This window comes from Rhipicephalus microplus, chromosome 9 (assembly GCF_043290135.1).
Source record: "Rhipicephalus microplus isolate Deutch F79 chromosome 9, USDA_Rmic, whole genome shotgun sequence".
Taxonomy (NCBI): Eukaryota; Metazoa; Arthropoda; class Arachnida; order Ixodida; family Ixodidae; genus Rhipicephalus; species Rhipicephalus microplus.
Genome location: NC_134708.1, coordinates 19,376,611 through 19,393,537, shown reverse-complemented (window position 1 = coordinate 19,393,537; position 16,927 = coordinate 19,376,611). Strand labels below are relative to the sequence as shown.

Sequence of the window (16,927 nt, the reverse complement as noted above, 5' to 3'; positions counted from 1 at the left end):
CTTCTAGTGAATTCATTTTATGGTTACTTGAAAAAGTGTTTCAGTGCCCTTTTAACGCATTTTGTTCGACAGGTGTCGCGACGAAAACGAGCCCTTTAGGCGATAATAGCGCGCGCTGGTCCAATCTACTGTGTGCGTGCGTGTGTATGTAGCAAAACATAATAATAAGTATGCACTTAGTGGTTGAAGGGTGCGTTAAGGGCCGAATTTCGCTATCAGGCTCAACTCTTGAAGGCAAAGCTTAAGAGTCCCCCAATTTTTCGGCGAGGAGTATATAGTATACTCACATATAGTATACGTAGAAGCATAGCTTTCGGGTGGAGGGGGCACCCCTTCAAGATGGGCAATTTTCACACTGAATGTCATGCCGAAAAATATTCGGAGGTGGGAGAGGCACGGTCTCGGTGTGCCACCCCCTGGCCACGCCACTGCACATGCATGCTGAAGTTAAGTGGGCTAATTACTTTACAGTTTTTATTAGTAATAAGTACAGGCCGTCTAAAGACGCAACACGATTGAGGTCTTTAAGTAGCGATTCTAAAATATTACAATACGCTTTAAAACGACGCGCGATCGAGATGACGAACTCGTCCCGTGAATCACAGAAGTGTGGCAGCTTGGGCTAGTTGGTATGGCATGACGATAGTTATAGCGCGAGAACAAAACGACGACACAGAGACAAGTGTCTTTCGTGTCCTTCTTGTCTCTGTGTCGTCGTTTTGTTCTCGCGCTTTAACTATCGCCGTGAATCACGTTGAACACGGTAATCGCAAAGTCGTCACCCCACTGTCACTGTAACGGGTGTTGCTTCTGTCAGATGTGAACTTTAGTATATGTCTGATATGAACAATCGCCAAAAAGGAAGATATGCACCCTGTTCTAATATGTCTTCTCTGGTTCGGGGCAGTGACGAATGGTCTTTCTATTACACACAAATTATCAGTTCACTAAGTGGGAATGAGGTTAGTTTGTTACAACCTGCTTGATTACTCCTTCTCTAAATGACTGTCAGTGCTGCCTTTAATATGAGGAAATCAGGCAGTCGATGTTGTGTTGATTATAACTCCCTGTGTGTGCTTCTCTCCTTTTTTTGTTTCTTCTTTGTTATATCTTTTTTTCTTCGGTGAAATTTATCTACTGATTTTGATGGCGAATGCCGAAACAGCAACTCTCATTCATCCAAGGTCTCCCCTCGCCCTTTTTTTCAGCCTCATAATCGAAGTTTAATCTCGACGCCGCACGTGTTTCGTACTCGCGACTAAACTGGTGTTCCATCTCCTGATACCGGAAATGGCAAAGAAGTGGTAAAGAAAGGGCAAGATGAAAAATGGGGAAAGGGTCAGCATGCCTACTTAAAGCAGCGCTGGATCAGTGACCTTGCAGTCTTGCTACGATCGACCGTCAAGCGACAACCAGACCATACGCCATGGATATGCGTGCGATCGTTGTCCTGTTCGTTTCCTGCTGCATTTCTGGCCTATATGGTAAGCTCCTTTGTCAATGCTTCGAGTTGAAGTTGTTTGTAAGTTAGCCGCTGTGCTTTCAGCAGCACTAACTTTAGGCGTGTTTGCAGGAATTCGTTTTCTGCTGGTAGCGCACAAGCCAGGGGCACGCGAAGGAACGAGAAGACCATCCGAGCGCTGGATGGGAACCAAGTGTCCTACCGGGCTTCTTCGGAGGCAGGTCGGAGCGTATACGTGCTACCAGACTCCGGTGGTACACTTGGTTCGCATCCAGCGCTCGTCTGGTCTTGCTGTTACTACTTCTGCCGCTGTCTCCTGGCCTGCATACTTGCTGTATACGATTTCTTTTTTAATGCACGCCGAAATTTCGATCCTTCGAAAGCTATTCTACTTGATTTGCCCATTTCGTCTTCTATGTCACTGTCTTTAGCGCTGCTTCAATAGTCATAACTTGGTAGCTTAGGCTGCTTCATGCACGTTTAAAAATATCCAGTTCCCCAAAGACGCGCCGTACTGACACAGACGGACATAGACAGCGCTTCGTCTGCCTGTCGGTCCCTTGCTTCTCGATGTTCACTTTTTCGGGGCGATGCTGACTTGTTGTTCTACAGTTTGTTCTTCTTAGCCACGCTCTTATCCTTTGCTCGGCGAAGCGCGCACGCTTGCACTGATGCGTCTCGACTCAGTTGCTATACGAGCACTTATCTGGGCCTCTGCGGGAATTGCTTGGACGGCAGTGGCGTAGCCGGGTGGTGGCTCCCTCCCGAAAAAAAAAAAAAAAACAATCTGCCTATGCTTCTGTTACATATTTCGTTTCTGCAGCGCCCGCTTCTGTTTTCCAATACATAGCGGCCACTTTAATCAACGTAGGTACAGTTCGCTCTATTATTTCGCTTACGGTTCACGTTACTCATTCGCTTTAATCACTCTCGTTCATTCGTTGCCCTGTCACACTTTCAAGTGGCATGCATAGCGCATCGCTTTACTGAATCATTCTCCGTATAGCAGGCGTCATATATTGCCTTGCGATGACCCACGCGTTCTCGCTTTGCAGGGCAATTCTCTACGTGCTTTGTTCACCGCCACCCTTCTTCATATTCTGACAACCAAAGAACGGCGGCATATTCCCGCTGCTACAGCTGTCCACCTGCGTTTCTGGGACAAGACCATAAAACAATAGCTCAATTTCGGCTGACTACGCTCTTACCTCTGTTGTTATTGTAACACCATGGCCTTCTTAATTGCCTTCACTGCGTCACTCGGCTCCTCCTGCCACTTGATGTGTTCTTCAGAATGCGTTGCGTTTCATTTTTCAGCCTATAGCCATTGTGTTGTTGCTCGTTCTTCAGTTTCGCACCTATGCCACCACCTCATTCTTTTCATTTCGACCGTAGTCTCGCATTAATGAAACAATTGTTTTCACCGCCGGAGTCGTGCCTAAAGTTTCAACGCCCGTTGTACGGCACAACCCCTTCTGCTTGGCCCATCGGATGACGACCGTAGCCTCTTTTCCAGGAGCCTCGTTCCCGTTCAAGCCTTACTGCTTGGCCTGTGTGCCTAGCAATTGCGGCAGGCCCCGCGACCCCTGGGACCTGCTGCCCGGACGCACATATGGCGGCTCGAACTCCACCAGGGGGCGTTACCCGTGGCACGTGAGTACGCCCGTACACGCTAACGCGAAACACTGAGGGCCTGTATGCTGACGTTCATGTAGTCGTATTTATTTATTCACAATACCGCAAAGGCTCCTTATCGGAGCAGTGTGTATGGGGGGCGATATATGATAAAATATGACGTGATAAACATGGCAAAAGATGAAATCAATACGATGCAATCTGGAAAATGCACTGTGATGTAAAAGACTGCCAGAAAAGCAAGAGCAACACCCCGGTAGAAAAGCGTGGAAGAGCGTGCACGAAACACGAACTTAATTAACATGAACAGTCAGTGGTTGCCAAATGACGAAAATTTTGGCAGCGTTTACAATACTACAATGTCACATAATACAACGTTAAACAATTCAAAACATGAGAAAATAAATCGGAAATAACTACGTAAGCATGACATGTTCGAGTAGGCGGTAGTGAAAGGCTTGGTGATCGAAGTGATATCGCCAGGGAGATCGTTCCAAAGCTGGATGGCGTGTGGCAGCACAGAACAATTAAACGCCCTTGTATTGCCGAAGATGCGCTCGAAACTGTCCTAATTATGGAGCCGCCTGCACACGCGCAGTTTAGTTTTCAAAGGGTGAGAATGAGGCCTGGTGTTTTGGAGATATCCATGAAGCAGGCATAAAAGGGAAACACACCGGCGAACCTGAAGAGGGTGCAGCGAGAGTTCAAGTTTTATTTGAATACTACTGTATTTTCGTTCGTAACTTTCGGTAAAAACGAGCGGCACGGTTTCGAACAAGCTCAAAGGTCGTTATTCAGTAGTCGCGATAAGGGGGCCCAAATGGATGACGCGAATTCTAACTTCCGCCGAATGAACGCAAGGTATACGATAACTTGCGACTGTTAGATGGCGATTTACGAAGGTCACTAGTGCATCGAAGCGTTTGTGATTCAGCACAGAGCCGTAATCTGGGGGCGCGATGAAAGATAGTGAGTGAAGTTTATCCCTCGATACTTGAATGACTGAACACGGGATATGACAGTTGTTAATGACGTAGGCGAAATCGGAGTGCGATTGTTTGCGGGTGAAAGAAATGGGTTTACCTTTTCCAGAGTTCACTACCATGAGCCGTTTTTGACACCACATATTTATAAGGTTCATGCACGCTTTGCAGGATGTGATCGTAGGGCGGCATCATTTTTCTATGATAGTCATCGGCGAATAATCCTACACTTAAGGAAATATTATTGGGCAGGTCATTGATTTGGTCATGGCCAGCGTTCGCACTACGGGCTCATGTTCATGACTTCACATTTCTGATTTTCGGGTGTTTGTACCAGCTGAACAAAGGGCTGTATAGATCGGTACCTGTCTTTGAGGGTTGCTAGAGGGGGGTGGGGGTGTTCTGCCACTCTCCTTCTTTCTCTGACTGTTAAAAATTTTCCCAGGCCACCAAGGGAGCAGTACCTCTAGCACATTCATCTAATCGTGTGTTCAAAGGTATCTTATGGGATCCAGGTTTTGACTTCCACAATCACGGCCCCCATTCGCAGGAGAGCGGAAGGCATATCCGGCTTCTTTTTCGACGTTCATGGTTGGCAATCACTGCAAAAAACAGCCAGCTTACGCATTGTCTCGTTCATTATTACTTATTTCTCGGTCTTTGATCAACTTCTGCACCTCCCCCCTCCTTTTTTTTTCTCCGCAGGCCATAGTATATGCTGATGGTCAGCCCATTGGCGGTGGAGCCCTGGTCTCCTGCAACTTCGTCCTCACCACGGCCTACCTCGTTCAAGAGTGAGCACGCCATAGCATTGAATTTCGAAAGTATACTCGATTTCCGAGGCACTACAGACCCAGTGTGATTTAACTCGTTAAAAAAAGCACTCGCTCCGAGCATGGATCTTAGTCCATAAGCTTTCAAGTGACCAGTTTTGTTGTGCACTGTGGCAGAGGGGGGTGGGGGCAGGAAGGGCGTTCGCCCCCCCCAGGCTTCCACTCCCTCCAATGCCTAGCGTCCGTCTGTCACCCATTAGGACAAATTAGCAGTATTTATGCTCTGTAAGGGCTTCTATAATGGCAAAAACGAGCTGGAAACCCACCAGCGCGGTTTCACTTCAAGAAACCTCCCCACCCTGGAATGAGTGGTCGAAATTTCCGGAGCCCTCCACTACGGCGTCTCTCATAATCATATAGTGGTTTTGGGACGTTAAACCCCACAAATCAATCACCCTGGAATGAGTGTCTGTGCCCGCTCTTGCCCTATACACATTCGCTTGATCAGCTTTCCAGCGGTCACATCTTTTTTAAGACTCAAATGCAGGGACTGTACCTTACTTTTAGCCCACCTCGGACTAAATTTTCTGTGTCGCTAGTTCAGTTTGACCAATGCTCTTTGCCTGACCCATTGCTGTACCTGTACGTTCTACCCTCTTCACAGCTATCGCCCAACTCGGCTTCAGGTTAAGCTCGGCAAGACTGACCTGGACAAGGAATCTCCCACGGAAAGCACTTACGCCGTATGTATGCACAGACCTTGCTGTATACGTTCGTTCGATTCAAATACCCGCCCAATGGGCTTCATGGCCAGCTTTACTTTCCTCTGCCCAGCTGTATACTTGCATCTTCTAAACGCTCTCGCGCGACCACGTTTCACAATGTCACCTACGCACTCTCCTAATTATAACCCTGTAGGGTTGTACCGTACTCGAGATCAATATTCACTGCTACATTAAATGTTTAACAACGCGCGGTTCTCTTTCCCTATAAACGTCTCTTCCAGCGACCACAACTGTTCTAGAATTCCAATTATCCTCTCTTTACCTTCAGCCTTCCCTTGCTTTGTTTTGAACCCCATGTCACACATGCCCTCTCTTGCACTCATTTCACCGCGTGCAACATTCGTTCCCACCCACTGTTTTGCGTGCCCATCTCCCTCCTTAACGCAGAGGATGGCAATGTAAAGATAGTGGTTCCTCGTTGTGGCATTGGCAGACACTTAAAGCTACAAGCTGTAACTAAAGCTACAGCTACTAACGTCATGCAGTCACGCTGAATGCTTTCATGTGCACTTCCCGGTAGCCTATCTCTGCCGTCGTTGCTAATTTTTGTCTGTGCGCGCATCGGTTACAGGTGTACCAGCGTGTGCTGCATCCCCGCTGGGACCCTGAGCGCGACCTGTACAGCTACGACCTGGCCCTCCTCCAACTCGAGCGTGTGGTGGACTTTCCTTCGGCCAACGGATACATCAACACAATCTGTCTGCCTGAGCCCCGCGTCGACGCCCAGGGCTGGCTTACGCTCACCAGCTTCGGATACGACCAACAAGGCGAGTGCACGTGCCGGGGACCTTGCACATGGCGTCAGGAACTGGTGTTAACGTACTAGCTGGCACTACAACGTGGTAACATCAATTCCGTTTAGGCAATATAATCACGTCATCGGTGGGACCGTTCGTGGTCTTTCTGCGTGAACCGCGCCAGACGCGCGGTTCACTCGTCACGTTGCCGTGAAGTCCGACTTCGTGTCTCACTATTTTACTCCTCGAACATGCCGCTCTGAGTGGCATGTGACAACACATCGGTGCTTTTCTGTTTATGCTGCTCGAAATAACGTGTATACGTGTAAGACAACGTTAGCACATCTGCGTTCGTGGTATTTTTTTTGTTTCTTTTTGTACTCGTCTTTACCCGCAGTTTAAGAACGTTACACATACCTATATAGCCGATGCGCTCGAAGAGGCGTGTCGTTCGGGTACTTCGCAGAAGACTCTTTCCCGATGATGGTGCTTCACACAACTTCGTCTATATTCGGGTAGAACGCTGGTCGCCAATAAATTGCCCCATATATGTTGTACTGTAGCTTCTGACCGAACGACCCCGCAACACTTCCTATTTCTCTGCATAGGCCGACGCAACCGCCTGATGCAAGAGGTCAACATCCTGAAGCTCCGCGGTGACCAGTGTCCCCTCTTCAGGAACAAGCCCTACGCCTTTTGCGGAGTGGGCAAGAAATCCGGAATCTGCACGGTGAGTAGGCGCTGCCATATTCTTGCATTCAGCAACTCTAGTCTCTGTCCCAGTTTACAAAACGTACTCCAGCTCTACCGCTGCCTTCACGCAATCTAGGACAACCACCGGACAGTGCTATCCTGTGTTATCTTTTCCGCCTTTCGTAGTTTGCGCTGCTCTTTAAATCACCCTCGCATCCGCCAACACGGTAATTTATTGCGTTTCTCACATCGGCCCTTGGAGCTTGTGTCCTGGAAGTGAATTCTGCGCAGTTAGGGCGAGGGTTATGAAACCAATAAGCGACAATCGTGGCACTGTCGCACAGACTTCCTTGCGGATTTCTCGAGAAGTGCACCTAGTTGAAAGATGCCTACCACCATCATCGACGAACAGTGGAATGACGCAGGGGTAGTCCTCTATACCCTCCCGCCTCGCCCGTAGGAATCTGTGGGGCCTCCTGGTTCCCGGATGGAACTCAACCATTCCAGCGTTAGACCATATTGCTCTCCACTAAGACATAATAGCAATGCTGGCATAAACTTTTTATCTTGCAAGGGTGTCGTATCATGGTCGTGCTACCACACGGAATCTTTCATGCACCCGACATTATGCTAACGTGTTTCTTTTCAGGGCGATCGCGGCTCCCCCGTGGTACAGATGGCCCCGACTGGAGAATTCACCCTAGTGGGAGTCGCTAACGACTACCAGTGCCAACCGGGAGGCACCGACGTCTACACGCAGATTTCTTACTTCCTCAATTTCGTCTGCAACATCCCCGTCGAGGTTTAGGACGAGCTCACGGCCCGCAGCGGCTGAACCCAGCATCTTCATTTCTGCATCGTCACTTCGCTTGTACATAGCTCATTCGGCGCAGCACGCGCTGTCATATCTTTCTCATTGCAAGCCATTGTAGACGACACAAGGGTTCACAGATCGCTGTAACTTCCAATGATGGGTCAATAAAACGTCTCTGGTGTGTATATTCGAGTGTTCGCTTTCTCTGAGCAACTTGCAGTGATGACGTCGCCATGTAGCCAGTCTGGGCATTCTTCGTCCGCACAGAACACTGCTCACGCTTTGTAAAAAAAACTCTATACGTCACCTTCAATAACAATAGGCATCCGGAACACCTCCTGCATGCCGCTGCACGCACGGAGCGTTCTACTAGGCCTGCGTGGCGATGGTCTATGCTGCAGCACGCATCACACTGGCATCGGCACGCGTTTCCCCAGGATGCATCGTTCCTGTGACGTCCTGGATAGGAAGCCTCATTTAGTACCAGAACATACGCTCCAAATGTTCGCTACTCGGCCCATGACTCATCGAAAGACCAGCGCGGCTGAAATTTGGTTCGAGCAGCAATATATAACACCCGAAGGTTCTTAATCATTCTAGAAAGTCTACGATAGCTTTTTTTTCCAGTATCGAACTTGTCCAGACACCTTTGTTCGCGTTTTATATACGTACACATGCAAAATTCAGAAATTTCGGGTGTGGTTCACCCCTCCTCATTTAATTGTGGCTATGCCAGTGCTGTTTCACTGCAGCGTCGGCCGCTGAACACAAGCTTCGCAATGAACGTGAGTAAAAAATAAATAAAAAAAGAAACCTTATGGCCCCTGGTATTGAGCGAGATGGGACACAAGCATGCCAGCCTTGGTGACGGCCACAAATCCTTGGACACGAGTGGTTTTCTGGGCATGCCGGACGGCCCCCAGTTGATCGGCGAGGTCGTGGCAGAGCAGAGACTCTTCTCATAGCGTCTCGCAGTTTGAGACAGCCATGTCTACCCGACTCATTCAGGATTGATGGGTGTGAACGGCGCTTCCAAGTACCACAATGGATCATTATAAACTCGCCAAACTCGGTTTATTTACATTCCAATCAGACGAAAAGGTAATCTGCGCAAAAGGTGAAGTCGCACGAAACACGTTATCGCTAGGCAGCTTCCTTTAGAAGGCGACGTTTTATGACTCGCTGTAAAAGGGCTATCTCGCTGCTCAAGCCAGACACTCTTGTATCAGCGGAAAGGCGAATAGCATCTGCACTCTATCTTTACATCGCGAGCTGCTGCAGCGTGTGTTTGCTGCAGGACGTACCCGCAGCCACTTTCTGGTGTAGTACATCCCATCGAACAAACGTACGTGTGCGTTGACCTTCACGCTCTGCATTCAAGTGAGAAATGGGCAAAATTACAAAAGAAGTGGTCACTAGCCCACATGTCAAGAAGTCCACAAGTCCACTCAGGTATGGCAATCAATATGATTATCCACTGGAACTTCGTGATGCGGCTGACTTACATGAGCAGACGCGCAATTATAATGCACGGTCGACCCAAGCTTGTCCTATGCAACTTAGAAGTGTGGCAGCTTGGGCTAGTTGGTATGGCATGACGATAGTTATAGCGCGAAAACAAAACGACGGCACAGAGACAAGGACACGAAAGACACGAGCGCTCGTGTCTTTCGTGTCCTTCTTGTCTCTGTGTTGTCGTTTTGTTTCGCGCTCTAACTATCGTCTTGTCCTATGCAACCGCGCAGCGTCTGTAATCGACGGACGTGTTGGAACACGTGACGTAATCGGACGTCACGATGACCTAACAAATTTTGAGAATTATGACGTCATGATAAAGTGGTGACTCTTTTGTGTGACGTTATCGCTGGCCCCGAAAACGTCATATTTTAATTTTTTTTTCAGTTCGCGGATGGATATTAACTCTACGGTGGATGGATGCCGTGAAACTAAGGTGTCCAGTTTACAGCAAAACTGTGACGATGTTTTCCATAGCACGAATATAGGGACCTTCCGGATGCGCACACAGAGTCATGGCTGGAAATTATCTGAACCGGTTATCGAGTATTATCATTATTTATTATTATTTTATTAGAGGGTGGAAGGGCATTACCTCATGCAGCCACAAGTGAGATGTTTTTTTTTCGTTATTGTGGAATAGATATTTAGAAGAGAAAAAATAGCTTGCGAAATGCTACTGACCCTAAATATTTCATTGGTTCGTTAGAATAATACTATAGAAATAAGGGGGAAATTCAGCTGCATCCTTTGGTATGTGCGATGCTCAACGGCTGCTGCAGTTCTTACCAGGCTTGTTCATGCAATGAAAAAAAAAAAACCACGACAGTTTTTTTCCTTTCATATTTTGAAGCAGTGGTGGTCGTGCTACCTACAAAAAACAACGATTTCGCTAAAATGTGCATCTGACACGTTGTTCAGGTAGAGGGGCTTCGTTACCAAACCGGAACTGCAGCACACACAGCATTCTGGCCAGATTGTTTACAATTTTAATGGATGAAGAAAGTGACCATTTTCAAAGTCGATTACCCTCGTCACGTAAGAACCTTGATACAGATATGGGCAAGGTTCTGTTTGGCGTTCTGACACATTGTTCATGTTTCGTTACCAAACCGAAACTGCAGCACAGTATTCTGGCATTGTTCATCATTTGCAAAGTTGATCATCCACCGCACCGTTGCAGTGTACTAGAAGATGTGCCAATAACTGACTCTCGCCACGGAAGAATTTTAATCTAGCTATGCGAATCTGACCCTTTGTTCAGGCTTCGTAACAAAACCGAAACTGCAGCCCACACAGTATTCTGGCAACATTGTTTGTTTACCATTTGCAATGTCGACCGTCCACCGCGCCCTGCCGATAACCGACTCTCGTCACTGAAGAACCTTGATCCAGCTGTTATCTGCTAATTGAAGAAGTGCCCGCGCCACAAAGTCTCGTAGCGGCAACCCGCAAAGAGCCATTTACAACGTCCTTCCCTGACGAGGAAGGACAAGCCGTGAGAGACATAACCGGTTGCGCGGTGCATGTTTACCACGTTTCTGACGCGGCATTTCCGTCCGACCACTGTTTTGGTCAGAAGTATGTCGAAGGCAACGCGAGAAGTTATCACGTCGGAGCATGCTCCCAAAGCATTTGGACCGTATAGGTGAGTTTGTTTGAAAGCCCAAAACCTTGTCGCCCGTGCAAGTCGCTTGTGGAGCCGTCTCGCACAAGAAAGGGCTCTTCGAAAGCGTTTATGTCGAATCGTGTCGTTGGAGTGGGCGTTGGTAGTTGAAGCGCCTTACGCAAAATATTTGGGTAGTACTGAGAGGTAATTCTAGACGCCTAAAGCACCACAGGAAGAAATAATCACAGAGAAAGAGCGTCTCTGCTCTTTTGGGTAGGTCTGTGTATTTGGTTAGGTCTGTGCTTGTCGAGGTCTCGATGCCACGTTCAAGAGGTGAAACTGTTGCATTCCTGATATATTACAGAAATATCACTTGTTTGCAGCTATTTAGCGCTGTGCTAGGTCGTCAGTTATATCCTTTTATGCGCAGTTATAAGATTGTAGTAAACGGTAAAGAACTTGCCGCTTCTGTGATTCTGTGAGTGGCTTGTCGTTCACGCATTAACCTTCTTTGAGTCTTAGTATTTACGACGTGGGACCGAGGTTGTTTGAGACGCTCAAATGCCACTTATAAACACGCCATTCACCGACATACCTTGAGCAGCAGTTGCAGCTAGAGTGGGTTTATTTACAGATAATATTACATGTCAACCATGTCGCAAAGGAGGAGCTTTTGTTAGTGAACGCAACTACCACTTACTGAAGCTTCAGCAGTGACCTTACATTCTCTGAAAACGTTTCGTCATTTACCATTTACTGCCCATATTCGGAAGGTGCAACTTACAGTTGCGGTGATTGTGGCTATCGCTTCAGTTAAGGCTGTGTGAAAACAGTCGAGTAGTGTTATCACAAAGAAGGAGTTGTCAACGAATGTTACCACCGTGGGCTAAAGCCTGGGTTACTACATTAATTTCTTCGAAAACTCTTTGTAATTTGTTAATTTCCTCCAAAACTCCGAAGGATCAACTCACAGTTTGCAGCTATAGTGGCTCTAGGCACAGCCAAGATTACATGCAAACAGCCTCGCACCATTGACACATCGAGGAAAGGGCTCTTGTCAGTGAACAAAAACTACCATTTGTTGAAGCCCGAGCTCCCCAAAGACTGTAATTCGGGAATTTAGCATGCAGAGGATGTTTTTGGGGTGCTGTTGGCGTTATCTAAACCTGCATGTTATTTGCAGCCAAGCCATTCGGGTTGGGGATACCATGTATGTGTCTGGCCAGATCGGTGCGGACCCAAACACTAGCAAGCTTGTTCCGGGTGGAATTGCAGCCGAGACGAGGCAGGTGAGTCACGCTCTCATTTTTTTTTTACCATTGAAAGGCTCCCCTTTTTCACGATACATGCAGCAACTGTAATGGCTTCCTTGGGCGATTGCCAATACAGAACAACGTAACCACGAACTTGACCCGACCACCATAATACGTGCAAAATTATTCAGAATGAAAGGAAAAAATATGAGGAAGCATGCATTCAGCGGACCATAATTCTCTCGACAAATCCCATTGAGCTTGCAAAACATGTCTTCTAGACTTGTAGAAATCGTACAGTTATGGCCAATAAGACTTCTCGAATTGACCTATGAGCAGTGTTGCCAGATGTTACCTGCTAGCAAGTGAATGATCATCACACAACAAGCCCCTCCACCCCCCTCAATAAAGCAGTGTGACTTTCGCAAAGCCGCAAAAAATCTAAAATATAATAAATTTTCTTATTCTATAAAATACTTGTTATTATAACACAAAATGCCACATAAATAATAAGAGTTGAACAAAATCACTTTAATTATTTTGTACAGTGCAATTACGCATAGCTTTAAAGAAACTCATATTTACTTTTTAATATTGTTGGCAGCGTAGTCTTCATTCAATTGAATGCACATTTGTTAGTTCATGACTAACATTACTGGTCGATTCTCCCAACATATGTTTGACCTCAACATTCAACTGCTCAATGTCGTCGGCATACACGCTATAAGTGAACTCCAATAATGGTAGTGGTGAACCGGATGATCGCTCAATTAACTTTATTTGCTGGTAAAATGCTAATGAGCTCCAAAAAATGCGACAGGCGACTGGAAAATTTCACAAGTGACTCGACCAAAGAATAGAAGGCCAAATCTGCTTATTATAAGCGGAACTGACCACTCTGTTTATGTGGTAGGGCAAGTGAATTGATCAGATTCTGAAATAATCATGCTGGATCATTGGAGGTCACTGTCTAAAATTTTGGTTGTGTTAACTTGTCGCGATGCATGCACAGGTTGTGTACAGACCATTAAAAAGAAATTAAGCTATAGCTATTTTCACAGCTTTGCCATGACTGCTTTTATTGGGTATACTGTGCTTGTAACTAATATTGTCAGTGCAAAAGGTGTTTCAGTTTCTCTTGAAACTCCACACCAAATTGTTGCATGTCGCAGAACATTATTTCATAGTTTTTGTACAGTTTAATGTGTCTCAAGTTTTCTTTTGCCTAGCAATTTCTGTGCCTTTGCTGGAAACAGATTATGTGCTTGCAAGCAGTTGTCTGTAAACATCTTGTCACACGTTTTCAGGCCCTGACAAACTTGACCAAAGTGCTGGAGGCTGGCCGTATGTCTCTGAAGTGTGGTAAGCTGAGGCGGGAGTTCATTGTTGACAGGACCGCCTGAATAACGTATCTTGTCTCTTCCAGTTGCAAAGTGCACAGTGTACCTTGGGGACATGAATGACTTCCCGGAAATGAACAAGGTCTACTCTGAATGTGAGTACGCGTTTGCCCTGTTGTTGTTACACGTAGGCGTAAAATGAACATTGGTGTTCCCGCAGCACTTGCACAGTGGAGCCGCAACAGCAGCAAAATGTCTCACAAACACAGCGCTATCCATATCTTGGATATTTACCGTTAGAAGTGTTCTGTTTATTTTCATCATGTTCTTTTCTGATGCCTTTCAGCAGAGTTTGAATGACACAAAACATACAAGCCAGTGTTCTCTGTGGATAGCTTCATAGAAGTAAGAGCCACAAAGCAAAGCACTGCGAAACGCAACTGTAAGGAAGTTAGTTGTTGAGGAAAGCTCGTCTGGTCTCGCAACATGTCGCACTTAGCGCAAATTAGTCACTGACCAACCCAGAAAGAACAATTTTGACATTTCGGAACCCGTTCAGGTTTCTTGTTCATAATGATGTGCTTGTAGTGCTGTTGTCCAGTTATGTACAGAGTATATATATGACTTAATGATCATCCACAAAAGTGAAGTAAATGTCTGTCTCTCCTGTTAGTGGTATCTGGTATTCTTGGTGTCAGTAGACATTCGAGTAACAATTTCGTCGGGCTTCTTTACTTGCGATTTTAACCTACTTTCAAGCCGTGCTGTTGGCATCTACACCACCGTAATCTTTGTAGCCTTTTTTTGGCAATTTTTTAAAAATTTATTGGACAATATAAAAATTTTTGTTGTGTCAGAACCTCCTTAATCTCTTGTTAAGGCTATTTTATTGTTGACATTCCAGTTAAACATCAGCACTGTATATAAGGGATATAATCTTGCACCTTTTTTGTTTCCCAGTTTTCACAGAAAAACAGCCAGCACGTGCTGCATTTCAAGTGGCCAAGCTTCCTCTGGTAAGTCTACTTTCCTCATTCCAGCATTCATGCATACGTAGTGCAAAATCATGCACAGTGTCAATTTTTATGAAAGGGAACATGCGAGCGTGGGTCCTGCGCTCTGCTGCAGCTGCCTACAGCACCATCAGCCGAAAGACAAAAAAAAGCGCGTCTGCTTTTGGCGGCATAGCCCGTTGCGAGACCAGAGCGGAAACACAATGTAGCAGCGCTTGTCCAACAATCATGACTTGTTGTTTCGTTTGCTAACAGATGACGTGAAAAAACGGACCTGCTTTCTTTATCTGTCGCTTGATGGAGCTGTAGGCAGCCGCAATAGAGGGCAGGCGCGTGTTCCCTTTGATAAAAATTTACACTGTACAGTTATGTATGAAGCAGTCAAAGCGCCGACTGTACAAGTTGCTTGCGACAAAGACAGAATACACTTCAGTCATTCAGATGACCAACCTATAATTATGTCGTGCCCGTCAAAACAAGGTGATGTTGACATCTAGGGGAGGTTGACGTCAAATATTTTAGCTGCATTTGTTATCGCTCATTTCTGGAATTCTCGAGAATCATGTTACACTATTCCCTTTGCACTCGCATAGAAAATCGAAATAAAAGGAGCATATGCTCTTTTCTCTGTTTAGATACCTGGTGAGAAAGAGCTGACAACAACTTTACTGATACAGGACACACATAAAGCAGCTGCAATCTGATTTAATATGTTTTTACTTCATAGTATTGCAGTGTTTGTCGAAAGGTTGCATTCTATTAACTTTCATTTCTGTCTGAGTTTGTGCAGTCTCTGTTTTGCTTTGGTGCTTTGTTTGCCTCTCTGTGTGTTTCCTTTTTCTATATTTTAGTAAACGTCTCCTCCCTCTCTTTCTTTCTTTACCCTTTCTGCAGAATGCTGCTGTGGAGATCGAAGCTATTGCCGTGGACTGCCAATAAGGACATCTTCAAATACTGTCCTTTCAAATGTGCCCTAAGTTGTCAATTGACACTGCCGTTCTTACAGACATATACGATTCTATTTTTTGAAAATGGAACTTATTTTTGGGGAATCTAGTACAAAAAATGTGCTTTACAGAGCCGTACACACACTTTCGTTCATTGTGAAGTTGGGGAACAGCAACAATGTTGACACACAGATGCTTTCGTTGCTGATGTTGTTCTTTGCTGCCAAAGTGCAATAAATGTTGTACGTGTAATGTAGCGTCCCATTTTAGTTTGATATACGCACAAAGCTCATTATAACAATCTTACATGAAAATTTGTTATATCTGAAAATTCGCTATTAATGTATATACTTAACACTGTATCTATTGCAAGAATATTAGTCATTTATTTTATTATATATAACCGATATTTCGTTACGTCCGGGTTTGATATATCGAGGTTTGAGCATACACTGTACAAGTACGGCTCCTGGTGCCAATATTCTATACCACCCTTCGTTTATGTTTGTGTGTGAGTGTTTGGTAGGAGCCGTTGTTACATTGACGACGAGAAAGGTGCATCACGGTAATTGCACTGCAAGCATACACTGGAAGAAAAAATGTGTTTAGTGATTCTCGTAAAGTGCCAAAATGTATCTTCCGGAAGCGTAACCAAGTTGCAATGCACTTGCCAGAACGAGACAATAACTTGTCAGTGCCCAGCTATGGTCGCTGTGATAAATCGGACGGATATTTGACTGTGTTTCTTTATTTCGAAGGTTATATAGAATCTTTGTATTAAATACAAAAGATGTAGTATGACGTAGTGGAAGCTGCGTCCTAATTTTTGTGACTACTCACTATTTTGAAGATGTACCTTTCTATGGGCACTTTTTATTGTATGTTACAGTGCAGTCCACACCGACTTCATGTTAATTTTAGTAAAAGTTGATCACATCAATATTTCTAAACGGCCTGCATTTAGCTTTTCGTGCATCCGACTTTATATCTAGTTCATTAAGGTTACTTAATCTCTTCTGAGTTCATATACAAATAGACCAAAAAGGAGGAATACCTACATACATACACAAGTGCACACACACAGATGTCTAGGACCTTTCTGTGCTTAAGGTCCTCATATTTTTTCCTTACACAGGGAGCCTGCGTTGAGATAGAGGCCATTGCAGTGGACGGAGAGCCGTCGATACCTGGAAAATCTGTTGCCAAACTGTAGGCACTAAAGACTGTCTATCAATTCGTAAAAGAAAGGTAAAAGAAAAGAACAGACTCTTTCAGCATGTGGTTGTTGATTCACTGTGTCTGACACTGTAACACAAAAAAACTAGATGCTCTGGCTGACTAACCCTCTGGTGGTCTTCTGAAAGTCCT

At 45.6% G+C, this 16,927-nt stretch overlaps 2 protein-coding genes across 5 annotated transcripts; both read left to right on the top strand.

Annotated features, from left to right (window-relative positions):
- The first annotated feature begins 1,328 nt into the window (after positions 1-1,328).
- LOC119163555 (transmembrane protease serine 6) lies at positions 1,329-8,069 on the top strand. Of its 2 annotated transcripts, none has more exons than XM_037415575.2 (7): positions 1,329-1,484; positions 2,979-3,115; positions 4,786-4,874; positions 5,518-5,596; positions 6,210-6,405; positions 6,984-7,105; positions 7,718-8,069. In XM_037415575.2, the coding sequence occupies exons 1-7, from the start codon at positions 1,427-1,429 to the stop codon at positions 7,874-7,876; spliced, it is 840 nt and encodes a 279-aa protein (XP_037271472.2). In that variant the 5' UTR covers positions 1,329-1,426; the 3' UTR covers positions 7,877-8,069. The 2 variants fall into 2 exon arrangements, with proteins under 2 accessions (XP_037271472.2, XP_037271471.2); XM_037415574.2 differs by having other exon boundaries at positions 1,331-1,484; positions 2,967-3,115.
- A 1,061-nt stretch (positions 8,070-9,130) lies between these two features.
- On the top strand, positions 9,131-16,836 carry LOC142771574 (2-iminobutanoate/2-iminopropanoate deaminase-like). Of its 3 annotated transcripts, none has more exons than XM_075873242.1 (6): positions 9,131-9,334; positions 12,190-12,295; positions 13,567-13,621; positions 13,686-13,754; positions 14,560-14,615; positions 16,695-16,836. In XM_075873242.1, exons 1-6 carry the CDS (start codon positions 9,270-9,272, stop codon positions 16,770-16,772), a joined length of 429 nt encoding a protein of 142 aa, XP_075729357.1. In that variant the 5' UTR covers positions 9,131-9,269; the 3' UTR covers positions 16,773-16,836. The 3 variants fall into 3 exon arrangements, with proteins under 3 accessions (XP_075729357.1, XP_075729356.1, XP_075729358.1); XM_075873241.1 differs by lacking the exon at positions 9,131-9,334 and adding an exon at positions 10,719-11,045; XM_075873243.1 differs by lacking the exons at positions 9,131-9,334; positions 16,695-16,836 and adding exons at positions 10,723-11,045; positions 15,507-15,811.
- Positions 16,837-16,927: the final 91 nt, after the last annotated feature.

Coding starts and splice junctions, on each gene's coding strand:
- LOC119163555 (XM_037415574.2), top strand. CDS start 1,427: ATGGATATGCGTGCGATCGTTGTCCTGTTCGTTTCCTGCTGCATTTCT. Junction 6,406..6,983: donor CTTCGGATACGACCAACAAG/GCGAGTGCACGT, acceptor TTCTCTGCATAG/GCCGACGCAACCGCCTGATG. Junction 7,106..7,717: donor AGAAATCCGGAATCTGCACG/GTGAGTAGGCGC, acceptor GTTTCTTTTCAG/GGCGATCGCGGCTCCCCCGT.
- LOC142771574 (XM_075873241.1), top strand. CDS start 10,924: ATGTTTACCACGTTTCTGACGCGGCATTTCCGTCCGACCACTGTTTTG. Junction 12,296..13,566: donor TTGCAGCCGAGACGAGGCAG/GTGAGTCACGCT, acceptor ACACGTTTTCAG/GCCCTGACAAACTTGACCAA. Junction 14,616..16,694: donor AAGTGGCCAAGCTTCCTCTG/GTAAGTCTACTT, acceptor TTCCTTACACAG/GGAGCCTGCGTTGAGATAGA.